At 37.3% G+C, this 13,208-nt stretch overlaps 1 protein-coding gene across 1 annotated transcript; it reads right to left on the bottom strand.

Annotated features, from left to right (window-relative positions):
• Positions 1 to 2,322: 2,322 nt before the first annotated feature.
• Positions 2,323 to 12,969, bottom strand: LOC106129698 (uncharacterized). Its single transcript, XM_013328346.2, has 7 exons — positions 10,683 to 12,969; positions 9,210 to 9,469; positions 8,413 to 8,514; positions 8,036 to 8,121; positions 7,262 to 7,382; positions 5,112 to 5,290; positions 2,323 to 4,624 (listed from the first exon to the last, which is right to left on the bottom strand). The coding sequence occupies exons 1-7, from the start codon at positions 11,632 to 11,634 to the stop codon at positions 4,408 to 4,410; spliced, it is 1,917 nt and encodes a 638-aa protein (XP_013183800.1). The 5' UTR covers positions 11,635 to 12,969; the 3' UTR covers positions 2,323 to 4,407.
• Positions 12,970 to 13,208: the final 239 nt, after the last annotated feature.

Here is a 13,208-nt window from a genome sequence, read left to right as displayed (position 1 = left end):
ATGGGTTTCACCCACTTCACACTGATAAGTTGGTGACCCAATACAAAAAAAAACAGGGATTTCACTGATTCCAATTTCAAGAAACTCCAAGCGAACTACTTATAAAATCGTAACATAAAATGATATTATGAAAAATAAGTTCTAGTAAAGAGAAAAAATGCTGTAACATTTATATTATTTTTGACAACTTTCTTTCATAATAAATTAACAAATTACTGGCCTAAAATCATATTTGTATAGTGTTATAATTTTCTATCTATTGTCAATTTTAATAAAAGGATTCTTAAATATTTTTTACAAAATTAAAGGTAAGCTATTTTCTTTTTTAAACTTTTTGTCTGAAAATATGAAATCCCAATTTCAGCAACCTATCTATAGGATGATTTCTTAAATAGAAAATGCAATTCTTCCTGAAATCTTATAGCTACCTGTGTCACTGAGTACAGTCAGGAACTGCTGATTTGAATGACCTTTTCAACAATTTGGTGTAGTTGGTTATTTTTTATAGTGCATTCATTATTTTATTTTAAATTCTTTACTAGCTTTTGCCCGCGGCTTCGCCCGCGCAAATGTATTTATATTATAAGGATACGCCATAAAATTTCACCCATTTTTTTATCCCGTATCGTGCGGGGCTGTTTTATGTTTATATTTGGTTTAAATTCATATGGCTTCTCCCGTCTTGTCCCGTCTCTTCTCGTTCTGTTCCGTCCCGTCCCAACCTGTTGTGTCCCGTCCTGCCCCGTCCAGTCCTATCCTGTCCCATCCCATCCTATTTAGTGCCATCCTGCTTTCCGCAACTGATACGTATTTTTTACTAACCAATATTTAAGACTTCTCGCACTTCGACACCTATCACTATCAAAAATATCAAATCTAATCAACAAATCAAAAATTAACTGAAATAGAGAGTAAAATAAGTTAAATAAGTCAAGTTAAAAGTTAATGAATCAAACGAATAATAATTTCAAATCAAAATATTTGTAGTGTGTAATATGTAGTTTCGCGTATGTCCGCTAGGGGCGCTGCTAAAATTACACGATAAATTAAAATATTTTACGCTACCTTGCTAAATGACGGTAACGAAACCATAGCGCGATCTATCTCGATGCCAACGCCATCTATCGAGCATCGAGACAACTCGTGATAGTTAATAGAAAATAAAATTCGGGTGTTTTATTTATGCATACCGATTACGCCGAGATTTATGGACCGATTTACGTGATTCTTTTTTTGTTCGGTAGAGTATACTTTCAAGTTGGTACCGTTGTTACCTAGTCAGGATCTGATGATGGTATTCCAGGGAAATCAAGGGCAAACCTCAAATTTACAGGCAATTACGTTTTTGACAATTTCATAGATCTGTTTAAGTATTTGCGTCTGATAGTCATCATCCCATGTGAATGAGCTGATGATGGAAGGTACAACTCCTCAACGGTTAGGAGTTGAAAGAAAATTCTTACGAAGTTATACGTACATGTGAGGCTATTAGGTTGACCTGATAATAAAAAGTAAATCTCATTAACGTTAAGAATTTAGGTGAAAATGGATGCGGACAAATTTCGTAGCTGTTTGTATGGGTAGTGTTAACACAAAATAGGGATTTAAAGGCGTGATGTTATTAATGTTATGCATGTATGTACATAATTATGTATGTTATTATGTATGTTAAAGAGACGACTGAAAGTTGTCATACAAAGTCATTTTTTTTAAGGATGGGAAATCATCAAATGACCTCTCCCGCTCTGGGTGGAACGGAAGGGAGTGTCAGACTTTTACTGACTAAAACCCACCTCGTTCCTTCAGTTGCCCTTTGCGTTCCGGGGCCACGGTATCTCGTTTAGAACTTTCCCGCAGCCCCGGCTCAGTTTATCCCGTTTCCCCCCCTTGGGGGTTGACATTTCAAAAATCCCTTCTTAGTGCTCACTTATGTTACTAAAGGAACCTCTGTTCAAAATCTCAGACTCCTATACCGAGCGGTTTCGGCTGTGCGTTAATAAATCAGTCACCCAATCGCACCCCCTAAATCACGATTGGAGGTTAGTTTGAAAAAACTTATAATGTCAAACATATTTACTTGCCTATGTACGTGTTCATGCCAAGTTTCAAGTTTATAAACCCAAGGAATAAGATTTTTCATAGAAACGTTTTTACCCCTTTTCCCCCCCTTGGGGGTTGAATTTCCAAAAATCCTTTCTTAGTGCTCCCCTACATATCCCAAGGAACCTACATTCCAAATTTCAGCTGTCTACGACCAGTAGTTTCGACTGTGCGTTGTCTGTCAGTCAGTCACTCAGTAACGGAAGAGTTTTATATATATAGATAATATTCATTCATTGGCGTCATACACTTTTCAGTTGTTCCTGGCTATGCTTCTGCCTCACAACTGACACTATAATAATATGCATGCACTCACACATTCAAAGATTGAATGAAATGAAGCTAATGAAATAAGAGCAGCATGCAGCTCATCACAGTGACATCTTTATAAATACAATTTAGAAAAATCTAATGTGACCACAATTTGTGAACAGACATTAATAACATTGTGATGATACGTCGCTAAGCGTCACTTATATGCATTTCTAGCAATATGCTAAAATAATGCTTACAATTTCAGTTGTACACTAAAAGTTTAAGTATTATTTTAAACTACTTTATTGCTAAAAAGACACACCTGCATTTGCAGTATTTAATAATCTACTAACATATACATTTTACCTTTAACTTCAACATATGAAGAATGTTTCTACACAAACCTTTTTAATAGAAAATACTATTAAACTAAATAATTACAATCATTTTCTATGGTTTTGATTTAGTATGAAATAATTATAAAATAAACTTTTCAGTCTTCTATTAAATAGTTCATAGATCATTTCAAATAAGATCTTCTGATTTACAAAATAGTATCTTACAATTTGTACAGTGTGCATATATGTACAGACAGAAATAATGATGGTCAGCATAATTGCAAATGCAAAAGAATTCCTACATTCTCAGAAATTGCACAAATCTTTACTAATTTGCCAAGGAAGCCCTTTATTTTCTCCCTGTGGATAACACAATAGGTTCGTTCCATAAGAATAATCAATATACTAGATTTTTCTTGTAATTTCAAGAAAAAGCTAGTGGATTAATTATATTTATAGTGCCTATATTTCCACATTTGAATGGAACAATATTTTTTTTTTCTTAATTTTATTAGTCTTTTCTTACTTTCTTTTCTATATTAAGGCTTCCTCTGGATTTTTGGTGATTCAAACTGTTGTGATGTTGACTGACAAATGTTCTTTCGAATCTTCACAATTTCAATTATATTTAACTTTATAGGTAAAACCTTCCTTCATCCTGGCTTTAGTCCTGGTTTCCTAGTTAGTTTGCCTTTGAACATGGATCCTGGAGTCAGGTTTTTTACACAAAGCAACTCCCATCTGACTGACCTTCATAACCTTTGCAGGGGAACCAAAACCGAATTGGATGGATCATGATTTCACACACACATCCAGTTGCCTGAATGTGCAGGTTTCCTTACTATGTTTTTCCTCCCTGCTATAGGTAAAACCATTTGTTTAAATTATGATTTTAGCATTTGAATTTCCTTGCCTTCCTTGCTTTATTTGAAAAAATTGGCAATATTTCCCCACTGTGTTAAATTCAATTATTGTCATCAAAAAGATGTCCTATCAGACAGTAGATAGGTACTTAATTTTCTATTATCATTTGGCTCTTTCTCTCCAAATATGTCTCAGGGCCTAGTTTTGAAGATCAATAAAAGGTTTAATAAATAATAAGCACATCAAGAAATCCAAATAAAAATTTGAATTTTCCTGACATGTGTCACTGATTCCTATAAAATTATAAGTTCTCAGTGAAGAGTTAAACTACATTACAGGTTCAAGGCGAATAACATAAGAGCACATCACATTTCTTTGCTATCTTATCCCACTTCTTATGTAGGGTCAGCACAGGTCTGTCTCTAACTTGTCCTTCCTCAAAGTATATATATTTTTATGCAGTGTAGGTTAATTCATGAGAGACTCCATCCATAGTTTTAACTTAGAAAATAACAGGATGGGCACTGTCTATATAAGTGTGGTTTGCAGGCCATCAGTTCAGTTATAATTCGGGTATTACACTGTCTATATCAGTAGCAAGCCAGCCACAGGATTCACAGTCACAACAGCACTATTTCACCAAAGTTAGAGAGTTAGTTAGCCCTAGTGTGTGCCATGTTCTATATCAATTTGCATGTCAAAAGTTAGGAACACTGTTTTCACTGACATATCACTATGAGTCATTCAGCCCAGTTGTTTGAGAATGATTCAATACCAGTACAGTTCACAAAGTGATGAACTAGCAGCAGACAAGCACTAGAGTTGATTCACTGATGTATCGCTACGAGAGTCAATTAGCTCTAGCGCGTTTGGCGTGCGCGGGCTGCGAGTTGTGCGCGGGGCGCGGCGCCTGGTGCGGCTCGTCGGCGGCGAGGCCGGAGCGCAGCATGTACTTGAACTGCGGCATGTGCTGCATGACGTCGCGGATCTGCACCAGCGCCATGCCGTTCTCGCCCGCCGCCGCCGACTTGCACTTGCCGGAGTTGCGGAGCACTTGCAGCTGGGTGCTGTGGGACAGTTGCTCATCATTAATATAATTGCACATGTCTTACTTAGACATGTAAGCAATTACTCATGTGATTTAATATACTCTTATGAGTAATTGCTATTAAACCATGTAAAAAAACTCTAGTGCTATAGTGAAAAATGCCCTACATGAAATCTGGCTCTTCAAACCAGGTGGTAGAAACGTCAAGAGAGTGAGGGTGTTAATAGTATAATACATACTAACACAACACGTCTCTATCACTTGTGGGGACAAAGCCAACAGACGCAAGGCTCAAGGCCATATTCAGCTAGCCTATCCTTGAAAAGAATCCCAAGCTATAAGCCATTCCTTAGTTAACTTTTACTATGTGTGAAAAGAAATTCAGTTGATACACAAGATTAATATAACAGAAATTGTTTCATACAAAGCGTAACTCTGTCTGATGCACCCTTATTGCACACTATGGCATGAGGTCAGGTCGCCAAAGAGATGAGACAAAGACTCACGAGTTAGGCTTGTAGAGCGTCAAGCCGAGGGCGTCGAGCATGGCGCGGCACGTGCTGAGCGACACGCGCGGGAAGAAGTGGCTCGCCAGGTCGGGCAGCGTCATCAGCAGCTCCGTGTACTGGTAGGGCTTCGCGTTGATGCACGGGACCATCGTGTTCTCCACTAGGGCTTTTTGGACCTAGGAGTGACAATGACAAAAAGACTGATAATTTCAAGATATTTTACTACGATTTTTTTCTCATTTTTCACAACACTATTAATCTACTCTCTTATTATTATAAAGGTTGTTTTGTTTTTTACTTGTTCATGTTTTTATTGGTAAATAATACTTCATAACTCAAACATTCAAATATTTTGACCACATTTTACCATTTTGATAAAATATTTTCGTAACGGTTGACGTGCAAAAATAAAATTGTAGAGTAATATCGGCCTCTGTGGCGCAGCGGTAATACGCTTGTCTGTGACATCGGAGGTCCCGGGTTCGAATCCTGGCCAGGGCATGATCAGAAAAGAACTTTTTCTGATTGGCCTGGGTCTTGGATGTTTATCTATATTAAGTATTCATTATTCATTATAAAATATAGTATCGTTGAGTTAGTATCTCGTAACACAAGTCTCAAAGAACTTACTTCGAGGCTAACTCAATCAGTGTAATTTGTCCCGTATAAAAAAAAAAAAAAAAAAAAAAATATAATTTTTAAACATTATCATAGAACAGAATAAGCGGATTTCCCATTGTAAAAAAATACCCAATGTGAACCTTCCTCCTGGCTAAAGTTGCATCCTCACCTCTCTGGAGAGGAACCCGGGGTATGCTTTTGACCATGGATCCTAGATTGGGCAAGTCAGGTTTTTAGATGAAGCAACACCCATCTGACCTCCCCAACCTTTGCAGGTAAACCTAACGCGTATTGAATCCATGATTCATCCAGTTGCCTGAATGTGCAGGTTTCCACACATATGGTTACGTCCATATCCCTTGCGGGGCAGACAGAGCCAACAGTCTTGAAAAGACTGAATGCCACGTTCAGCTATTTGGCTTAATGATAGAATTGAGATTCAAATAGTGACAGGTTGCTAGCACATCGCCTAAAAAGAATCCCAAGTTTGTAAGCCTATCCCTTAATCGCCTATTACGACTTCCATGGGAAAGAGATGGAGTGGTTCTATTCTTTTTTGTATTGGTGCCGGGAACCACTTCCTCTGCAGGTTTCCTCACAATGTTTTTCCCTCACCGGAAGAGCATCTGTTAGTATTTACACTAACTAATATACATAGCTTTAAAAATAGTCTTTGGTACATCGACGAAGTGAGATTTAATTGAACCTGTGCCTTTATGCGCATTCCGAACACCTTGCGATTCGAACACCGACGCTCTAAACCCAATGTAAACCATTTGATCTAATTTCGTTTCAAATAAATAACGCTATAAGTACTGTTTTTACAAGACTAAGAAATTTTTCCACAGAGATAAGATAGTAAAACTTATCAGTATTTTAGTACAGACAATTTTCAAATAGCTTTTTTTTTAAACATAAAGTGAATTTCAATAAAATAGCAATATGGCACCTTGCACAAAATTGTAAAACATTACTGCAAAAAAATTAAATTGGTGTAAAAGCAGGTCAAGGCAAACTAGTACACTAAGATCGGAGATAATGCTTGAAGGATATAGAAGCGAAAAACAAAGAAAAGACAATATTTGAAATTTTATCATATTTTTAAGTACCTGCCGTGCATGGTAGTGCTTAAGCCAAGATCAGCATTTTATTGCCTTTTAATGATTAATTGATAAATCTAAAAATCTCTAAATAATTATGTATATTTTTACACCGAATTATTTTTTACCACTTTGATGTTTGAGAAAAGCATAAATTTTTGGGTTCAATGCCCAACCTCCCTTCTAACAAATGCTATTTTTGTAACATTTACAAATATCTACCTATGTTATGTATATCACCCAGGGCCTTTATTTTTAAATTTCATGGAATAATGATATTACTTTCTCATTTTTAATATTCTTTTACATACATTACTTTTACAATAGAATAGAATAGATTTATTTATTGGATACAAGGTATTACTAATTGATCACTTAAATCAATATTTTAATAACTTAAGATGAACATATACATTGTCAACCTACCTTATACGGTGTATGGTTGCCAGTAATTGTTATGTCGGGTATGGCCGTAAGTCGCTTGCGGCTCTCTACGCTGTGAGAGGTTGAGTGGCCATTCATTGATCCAGTCACTTGAGGAGGCACGCTGAAAAAAAAACGCACCATTCAGTATATAAAGTTAAAAGAAAATATCTTATTATAATTGCAAACAAACTACACAACACCTTATTATACTATAAATCATTAAAAAAATACTATATTTTTATTAATCATGCGTGATGCGGCGGTGTCGCAAACTAAAAAAGAAATCATTTACAATATACGAAATTACTTCATTACTCGTTTGGGAAGTGAGGAAAGCCGTTTTAATTATTAGTAACTTTTTATTAAAAAATAACTAAAGCAAGATAACACAGTAAGATACACAGTTACATTAATATCAGTGACATGACAATGGCGAATGGATATCAGACAAAAAACGTATCATTTGCAAGAACATTTAATACCATATAAAACCATGTCTGTTCCAATAACACTAAAAGGGATTTAAATCAGAAATGTAATTTCAATACATACAGTACTGATATGTTCTAGAATTTAGTGGAACAACAGGTCAACTAATTTTAGAGCCTATATTGATTTCGGGACTCTTACAGAATAGACGATTTATGAAAATGAAAATTTAAAGCAAAAAGTGTGCCGTGGGGGTAGCACAAAACCGTTTTGAAATTTATTAAAACATATGGATATCAGAATAATATTGTCTGTTCTTGCAACATTTTCACTAAAAATGCTCACTTCATAGTTGTGGTGTTCGCAGAGCTCCTCACGAGAGGTGGGGGCGGCTGCTGTCCCATCGCCATTGTTATTGCACTGTTGGGAAACTGAAATAAACGACAACAAAAAATGTTTATGGGGGTGGCAAACGTTGATTCGTACTAACAGCCGAACAACGCATTTTAAAGTAAATATAAAAACAAGAATACATTTTACGCTATAAGAATATGAACGTAAATAGACATTAAATTAAAAACTAATCTTGTACAATCGTGAGACTTGGCTTCCCTCTTATACATACTTAAAAACACAATTGTTGGAAATTTTGTTTTTCATGAAAATACATACTAGATGAACAAGAAATAGAATAAGTCAACATCGAAATATGTAAACTGTACCTGTACATTCCTCTGATGCTGAGAGCGATGCTGCGGCAATGCCGCGGCCGCGGCGGCTATGTTGTACCGCGCCGCTGCCTGTGCTTGAGCTGCCACTTGCGCCTGCAATAAAATGATAGGCTTTTACTAAATATACACTTATATTACCGCCTCCGACGGGCCCAAGTTAGGTATCTATCTATCAAATGATAACTTAAACATACATACACTCACGTCTAATAGGTATCCTTTGTGGGGTAGACAGTCAACTGCGTTTAAGTGTTTTAGGCGTAAAAGCGTAACAGACAAAGTTTTTATAAATAAGAAGATCTTAAGAAGTTACTTAAGTTTCAAAGATTTAACTTGAATCTTCGATTTAAGTTTTACAGAAACGGTAAAATGTATTGGTGATACAAGCAAATTTTTCATTACCTATGGTTATAGTTGTCATCATAAGGTGTAACATATCCTTCCAACATTAGTCTCGCTTGCGCTAATTCTCTTGAGAAGACCCTGGATTCTGTCTGCGGTCATGAGTTTAAACTGTATATGTCCAGTTATTTGAAGCTAGCCCAATTTGATCTCAGCAACCTCGCAGGGAACCTCACCTATAGCGGGTCACAGTTCAAGTTTACAGTTAAGGAGTTAAATGCTGACATGTACTTACACCAAAAACGCACGCGGATAAGCAGCACTGCATCTGCGGTGGGTCCCATTTGCGAATATTTGTTTCTAGTATAAATGGGTTTATGCTGTACTGTGCTGCAGACTATCGGCAGATGCTGCTTTAGAGCATGACAGTCGTGCGGCTTACACACCTGCGCCAGCCTGAGCACTTGCTGCGTCTGCGCCTGCGTGAGCGTGCCGGGCAGGCTCCAGCTGTTGGCCAGCGCCTGCACGGCGGCGGCGGAGATGTTGGCGTGCGGCATCTGCATGGCGGCGCTGGCCGGCGAGTGGCGCGACGCGGCGGGCCGGCGGCCGCGCGTGGAGCCGCCCATGCTGACGCCGCCGCCGCTCAGCACGCCCGGCGGCGGCGCGGGCGGCGCGCGCGTCCATTGCCCGCCGCCTGATACTGAACCTGGAAGGGGAAATAATACATTCAGTACATAAATCTAGCTTCTTCTTTTTGTAAGCTTGACCAGTCGTGGTCGCCACTTATCTCAGATGCACCAGTTAATCTTTATGCATGATGAATGTGAATGAAGCAACAGTATGCATATAAATGGAAAGATGTATTCTTAGTCTACCTCTCAGAAAAGTGGTAGGTATGACATTTTATTATAATCATTTTTACAACTTAAAATAAAAACTAACTAGTTTTAGTTAGATTTAGATAAAGGGCATGCAAATATTGTTTACATCTTTTTCCAAGAGACCTATTGTCTGCGAGAAAACAAACAGACAGGCATACATGCCTTAATCCTATACAGGATAAACATAGGCAACAGTCTCGAAGAGACAAAAAGCTCATGTTCAGTTGTATGGCTTAATGGAGGAATTGAAATAGTGACAGTATGTAAGTATCTGCCTATGTGTATGCAAAAATTATTTAATCTGTCAAACCAAAAGCTAAGATCTTAACTTTGCCTATATTTAACTAAAAAAAATGAACTACCATGCCTTTAGACTTTAAAATAGGTACTTTAAATCTACTTGAAAAGTAATTGAGCTGAATCAATTTCTATGCAAATTCAATTTGGATGACCCACTTTTATGTAGGTGTATTGTCACTTGAAAAAACTTACATACATACATATAATCACGTCTATATCCCTTGCGGGGTAGACAGAGCCAACAGTCCTGAGCGGACTGATAGGCCACGTTCAGCTATTTGGCTTTAAGATAGAATTGAGATTCGAATAGTGACAAGTTGCTAGCCTATCGCCTAAAAAAAAAATCTCAAGTTTGTAAGCATATCCCTTAGTCGCCTTTTACGACATCCATGGGAAAGAGATGGAGTGGTCCTATTCTTTTTTGTATCGGTGCCGGGAACCACACGGCACTTGAAAAAACTTATATCTTTAAATTCATAGTTAAATTGGTATGAATATATTTTTGGCTTTTTTAATGTGTTTTCCTTCATACTTGGGTGATTTGCTTAATATTTCTTTTTATAATTACTTTATTTGATTTTAATGATTTTTATTTTGATATTCTGAATGAAAAACCATAATTCAAATTCATTAATATATGAATAATGATAAGTACAATTTATAGAACTTGGCAACTTTTCTACCAGACTTTTCTATTATGAATACTAAGCTCATAACTTTTGCTTCCTAAAGTCTCACCTTTAGCAGCTATCAGAAGTTGGGAGTCCACCACCTTATTTGGCCAGTACTCCTCAAACTCTGTCCCAGGAGGGAAGTAGCTTTTTATGTCTGACAAACTGATCACAGAACATGTCTCACTGGCAAATAACTCATTTCTGATCCCCTGCACTTTACAACAGAATTTGAGGTATGACAAGTCCCAACCTTTTAATTGATCTGCTTTTAACTTTAAATTGTCGGTTTCACCTTCAAAATAAAACAGTGGAACAAACTTTTGATTGTCTCTTACTGTATAAGGTACCACTGATTCTTTATTTATACGTATAAAACCACACTTGTCCTTTGCATTGGTGGTACCACGTAATAATTTATTATAACACACATCTAAGAAATTGTAGAATTCATAAGCGTCCGATAAACGCACTACTAAGTCTTTTTGAGTGAAGGGATCTCTGCCAAACTGCCCATCACAATGTCTGTTGTTGATCTCATTGAGAAGCCTTGCTTCAATTTCTGTGATGTAGTAACTTCTTATGCATGTGCAGGAATATATATCTGCATGCAAATAGTTCAGGTACTTGTTTAGTAGCTTGATTTCTACCATCCGGACGGCAACATACTTCTCGCCAGACCGATAGATATATGGAATGTGACATTTGCCGAGCATGTCCCACCCGAAGTGGCCCTTCCAACTCGCTTCATCTGGGGCGGGGGTCTTCTTGTCAGGGTCAGGCGCGGGCCGCTGTTCGGCAGGAGTAGGTACACCAGGTTTTCGCGCCAGAAAGTTAACTATAGCCATCTGTCCGCCGGGGCCAGGCGCGGGACCCCCTACTAAGGGCGGTCTGGCTGCCGCTACTGACGCTGCTAAGGCCTTCGCTTTGTTGGCCTCCACCATTTTGGCGGCCAACTCCCTAATCTCGGCCTCGTCTGGCCGCTCGGTCTTTACCTTGACCATCGTAGTTTCTGTCATGGTTGCGAGGTTTAATTCTGCAATAAATCCGTCAAGTCGCCTTGTCCAATATATTAAAACGCATCTCGATGTAAGTCTACATTCTGTGCGCCAAACACTGCTTAATTTCAATTTAAATATACGTAAACAATCCGCCGACAGGACGCGCGCATTTACTTATCACTGCACTATTTTGACAGATACATTACAGACAGATTGCATTCGATCTGATATCACTCATTAGTTTATTTATTCAATTCACTTGATCACACTAAATCACTAAATGAATGCATCCAATCCAATTTGAAGTCCTCCATGTGACAAACTTATAGTAAAATAAGTTTACAGTTGTTTTTCATAGCAACATTTCTTGAATTATTATTCCGGCGTTTTGAATATATACAATAACACCTATTTATCGCCTTTAATTCTTAATACACAGAAAATATAATTTACCATACCCGCTGTGGTAGGTAAAGGAACATGAAACCCAAATTTTGTGCTCTGTTCAGGGAAATGCCCAATACCGTTGTGTAGTCTCGTGGGGAGTGCACAGTACATTTTTCACCTTGGTGACTCAGCATCAACAAAATGGCCGCCGACAAGGCTTTTGTTGGCCAATAGCGGTCATACGTACATACCTACAAAAAGTCCATCCGATGACGTAAGCGCACTCCTCACGAGACTAGTTATCAAGGACTTTTTATTTTGTTCTATTTTTAAAAGTTTCCTATCGGTGAAATAAACGTCAAATATCTGTATAAATCCTCGCTGGAATCATATTTCCAAGTAACATTTTATATAACCCTCTGTTATTTTTGAAAACTTTCGCTTCAGTTCCATAATATAATTTACAAAATGTACTTTTACAAAGTAATCACTATGACTAGTCTCGTAAGCACTTTGCGTTGGCACTAAGACGTCAAGCTTCTTTCAGTTAATCAAACTTCAACCTTATTTCAATCGCGGTAAAATGTACTCGTTATCAATAACTTACAAAAACCGCTTTTACGCCGATAAGAAACGAGACTAGTCGACGCGCGCATTCCACGAACAATAATTCCTCGTGCGAGTGAAAGAGAAGGCAATAACTAAAAGCAGTATCAAATCAAATGTTTAGGTATTTTACTATAGTAGATAGGTAGGTAGGTATGTACTCTTATAATGTACTTAACTTGCCTATAAAATAAAATAATGCAATTACAGGCTTACGTAAGCTCTATAACCGAATTGGTAGAAGCGGTATTTTTAAAACTAGGGTGTTTATTTACCTAAATAGGTACCTACCTAAGTTGATTGATTTTGAGTTGTAATTTGTAAAAGGTACTTTATTCACAACTTGTTTATTAATTTTTTACTTATCTACTAGGCACTATCTAGATATCAGAACTTCGGACGTTTTGGGTCTTATATAAGAGTATATACATAGGGTATCATTTAAGCTATCACCAATTTAATTAGTTTTGTGTTTCTTAAATAATAGGGTTTGTCCTCAACATAGTAGATCTGTCACCAAAATGTAGTCACCAAACAATGCAAAATCAGTTCCACAATAAATCACCTAAAATCCTGAGATATAAGGTCTAGTACCAAAT

The sequence above is a fragment of the Amyelois transitella genome, chromosome 16, assembly GCF_032362555.1.
Source record: "Amyelois transitella isolate CPQ chromosome 16, ilAmyTran1.1, whole genome shotgun sequence".
NCBI lineage: Eukaryota > Metazoa > Arthropoda > Insecta > Lepidoptera > Pyralidae > Amyelois > Amyelois transitella.
This window is presented reverse-complemented; position numbering and strand designations above follow the sequence as displayed.

Excerpts from the sequence above, each read along its gene's own strand:
- LOC106129698 (XM_013328346.2), bottom strand. The coding sequence starts at position 11,634 with ATGACAGAAACTACGATGGTCAAGGTAAAGACCGAGCGGCCAGACGAG. Across the intron at positions 8,515-9,209 it reads AAGTGCTCAGGCTGGCGCAG|GCGCAAGTGGCAGCTCAAGC; the intron begins GTGTGTAAGCCG and ends ATTTTATTGCAG. Across the intron at positions 8,122-8,412 it reads AGCATCAGAGGAATGTACAG|TTTCCCAACAGTGCAATAAC; the intron begins GTACAGTTTACA and ends CGTTTATTTCAG.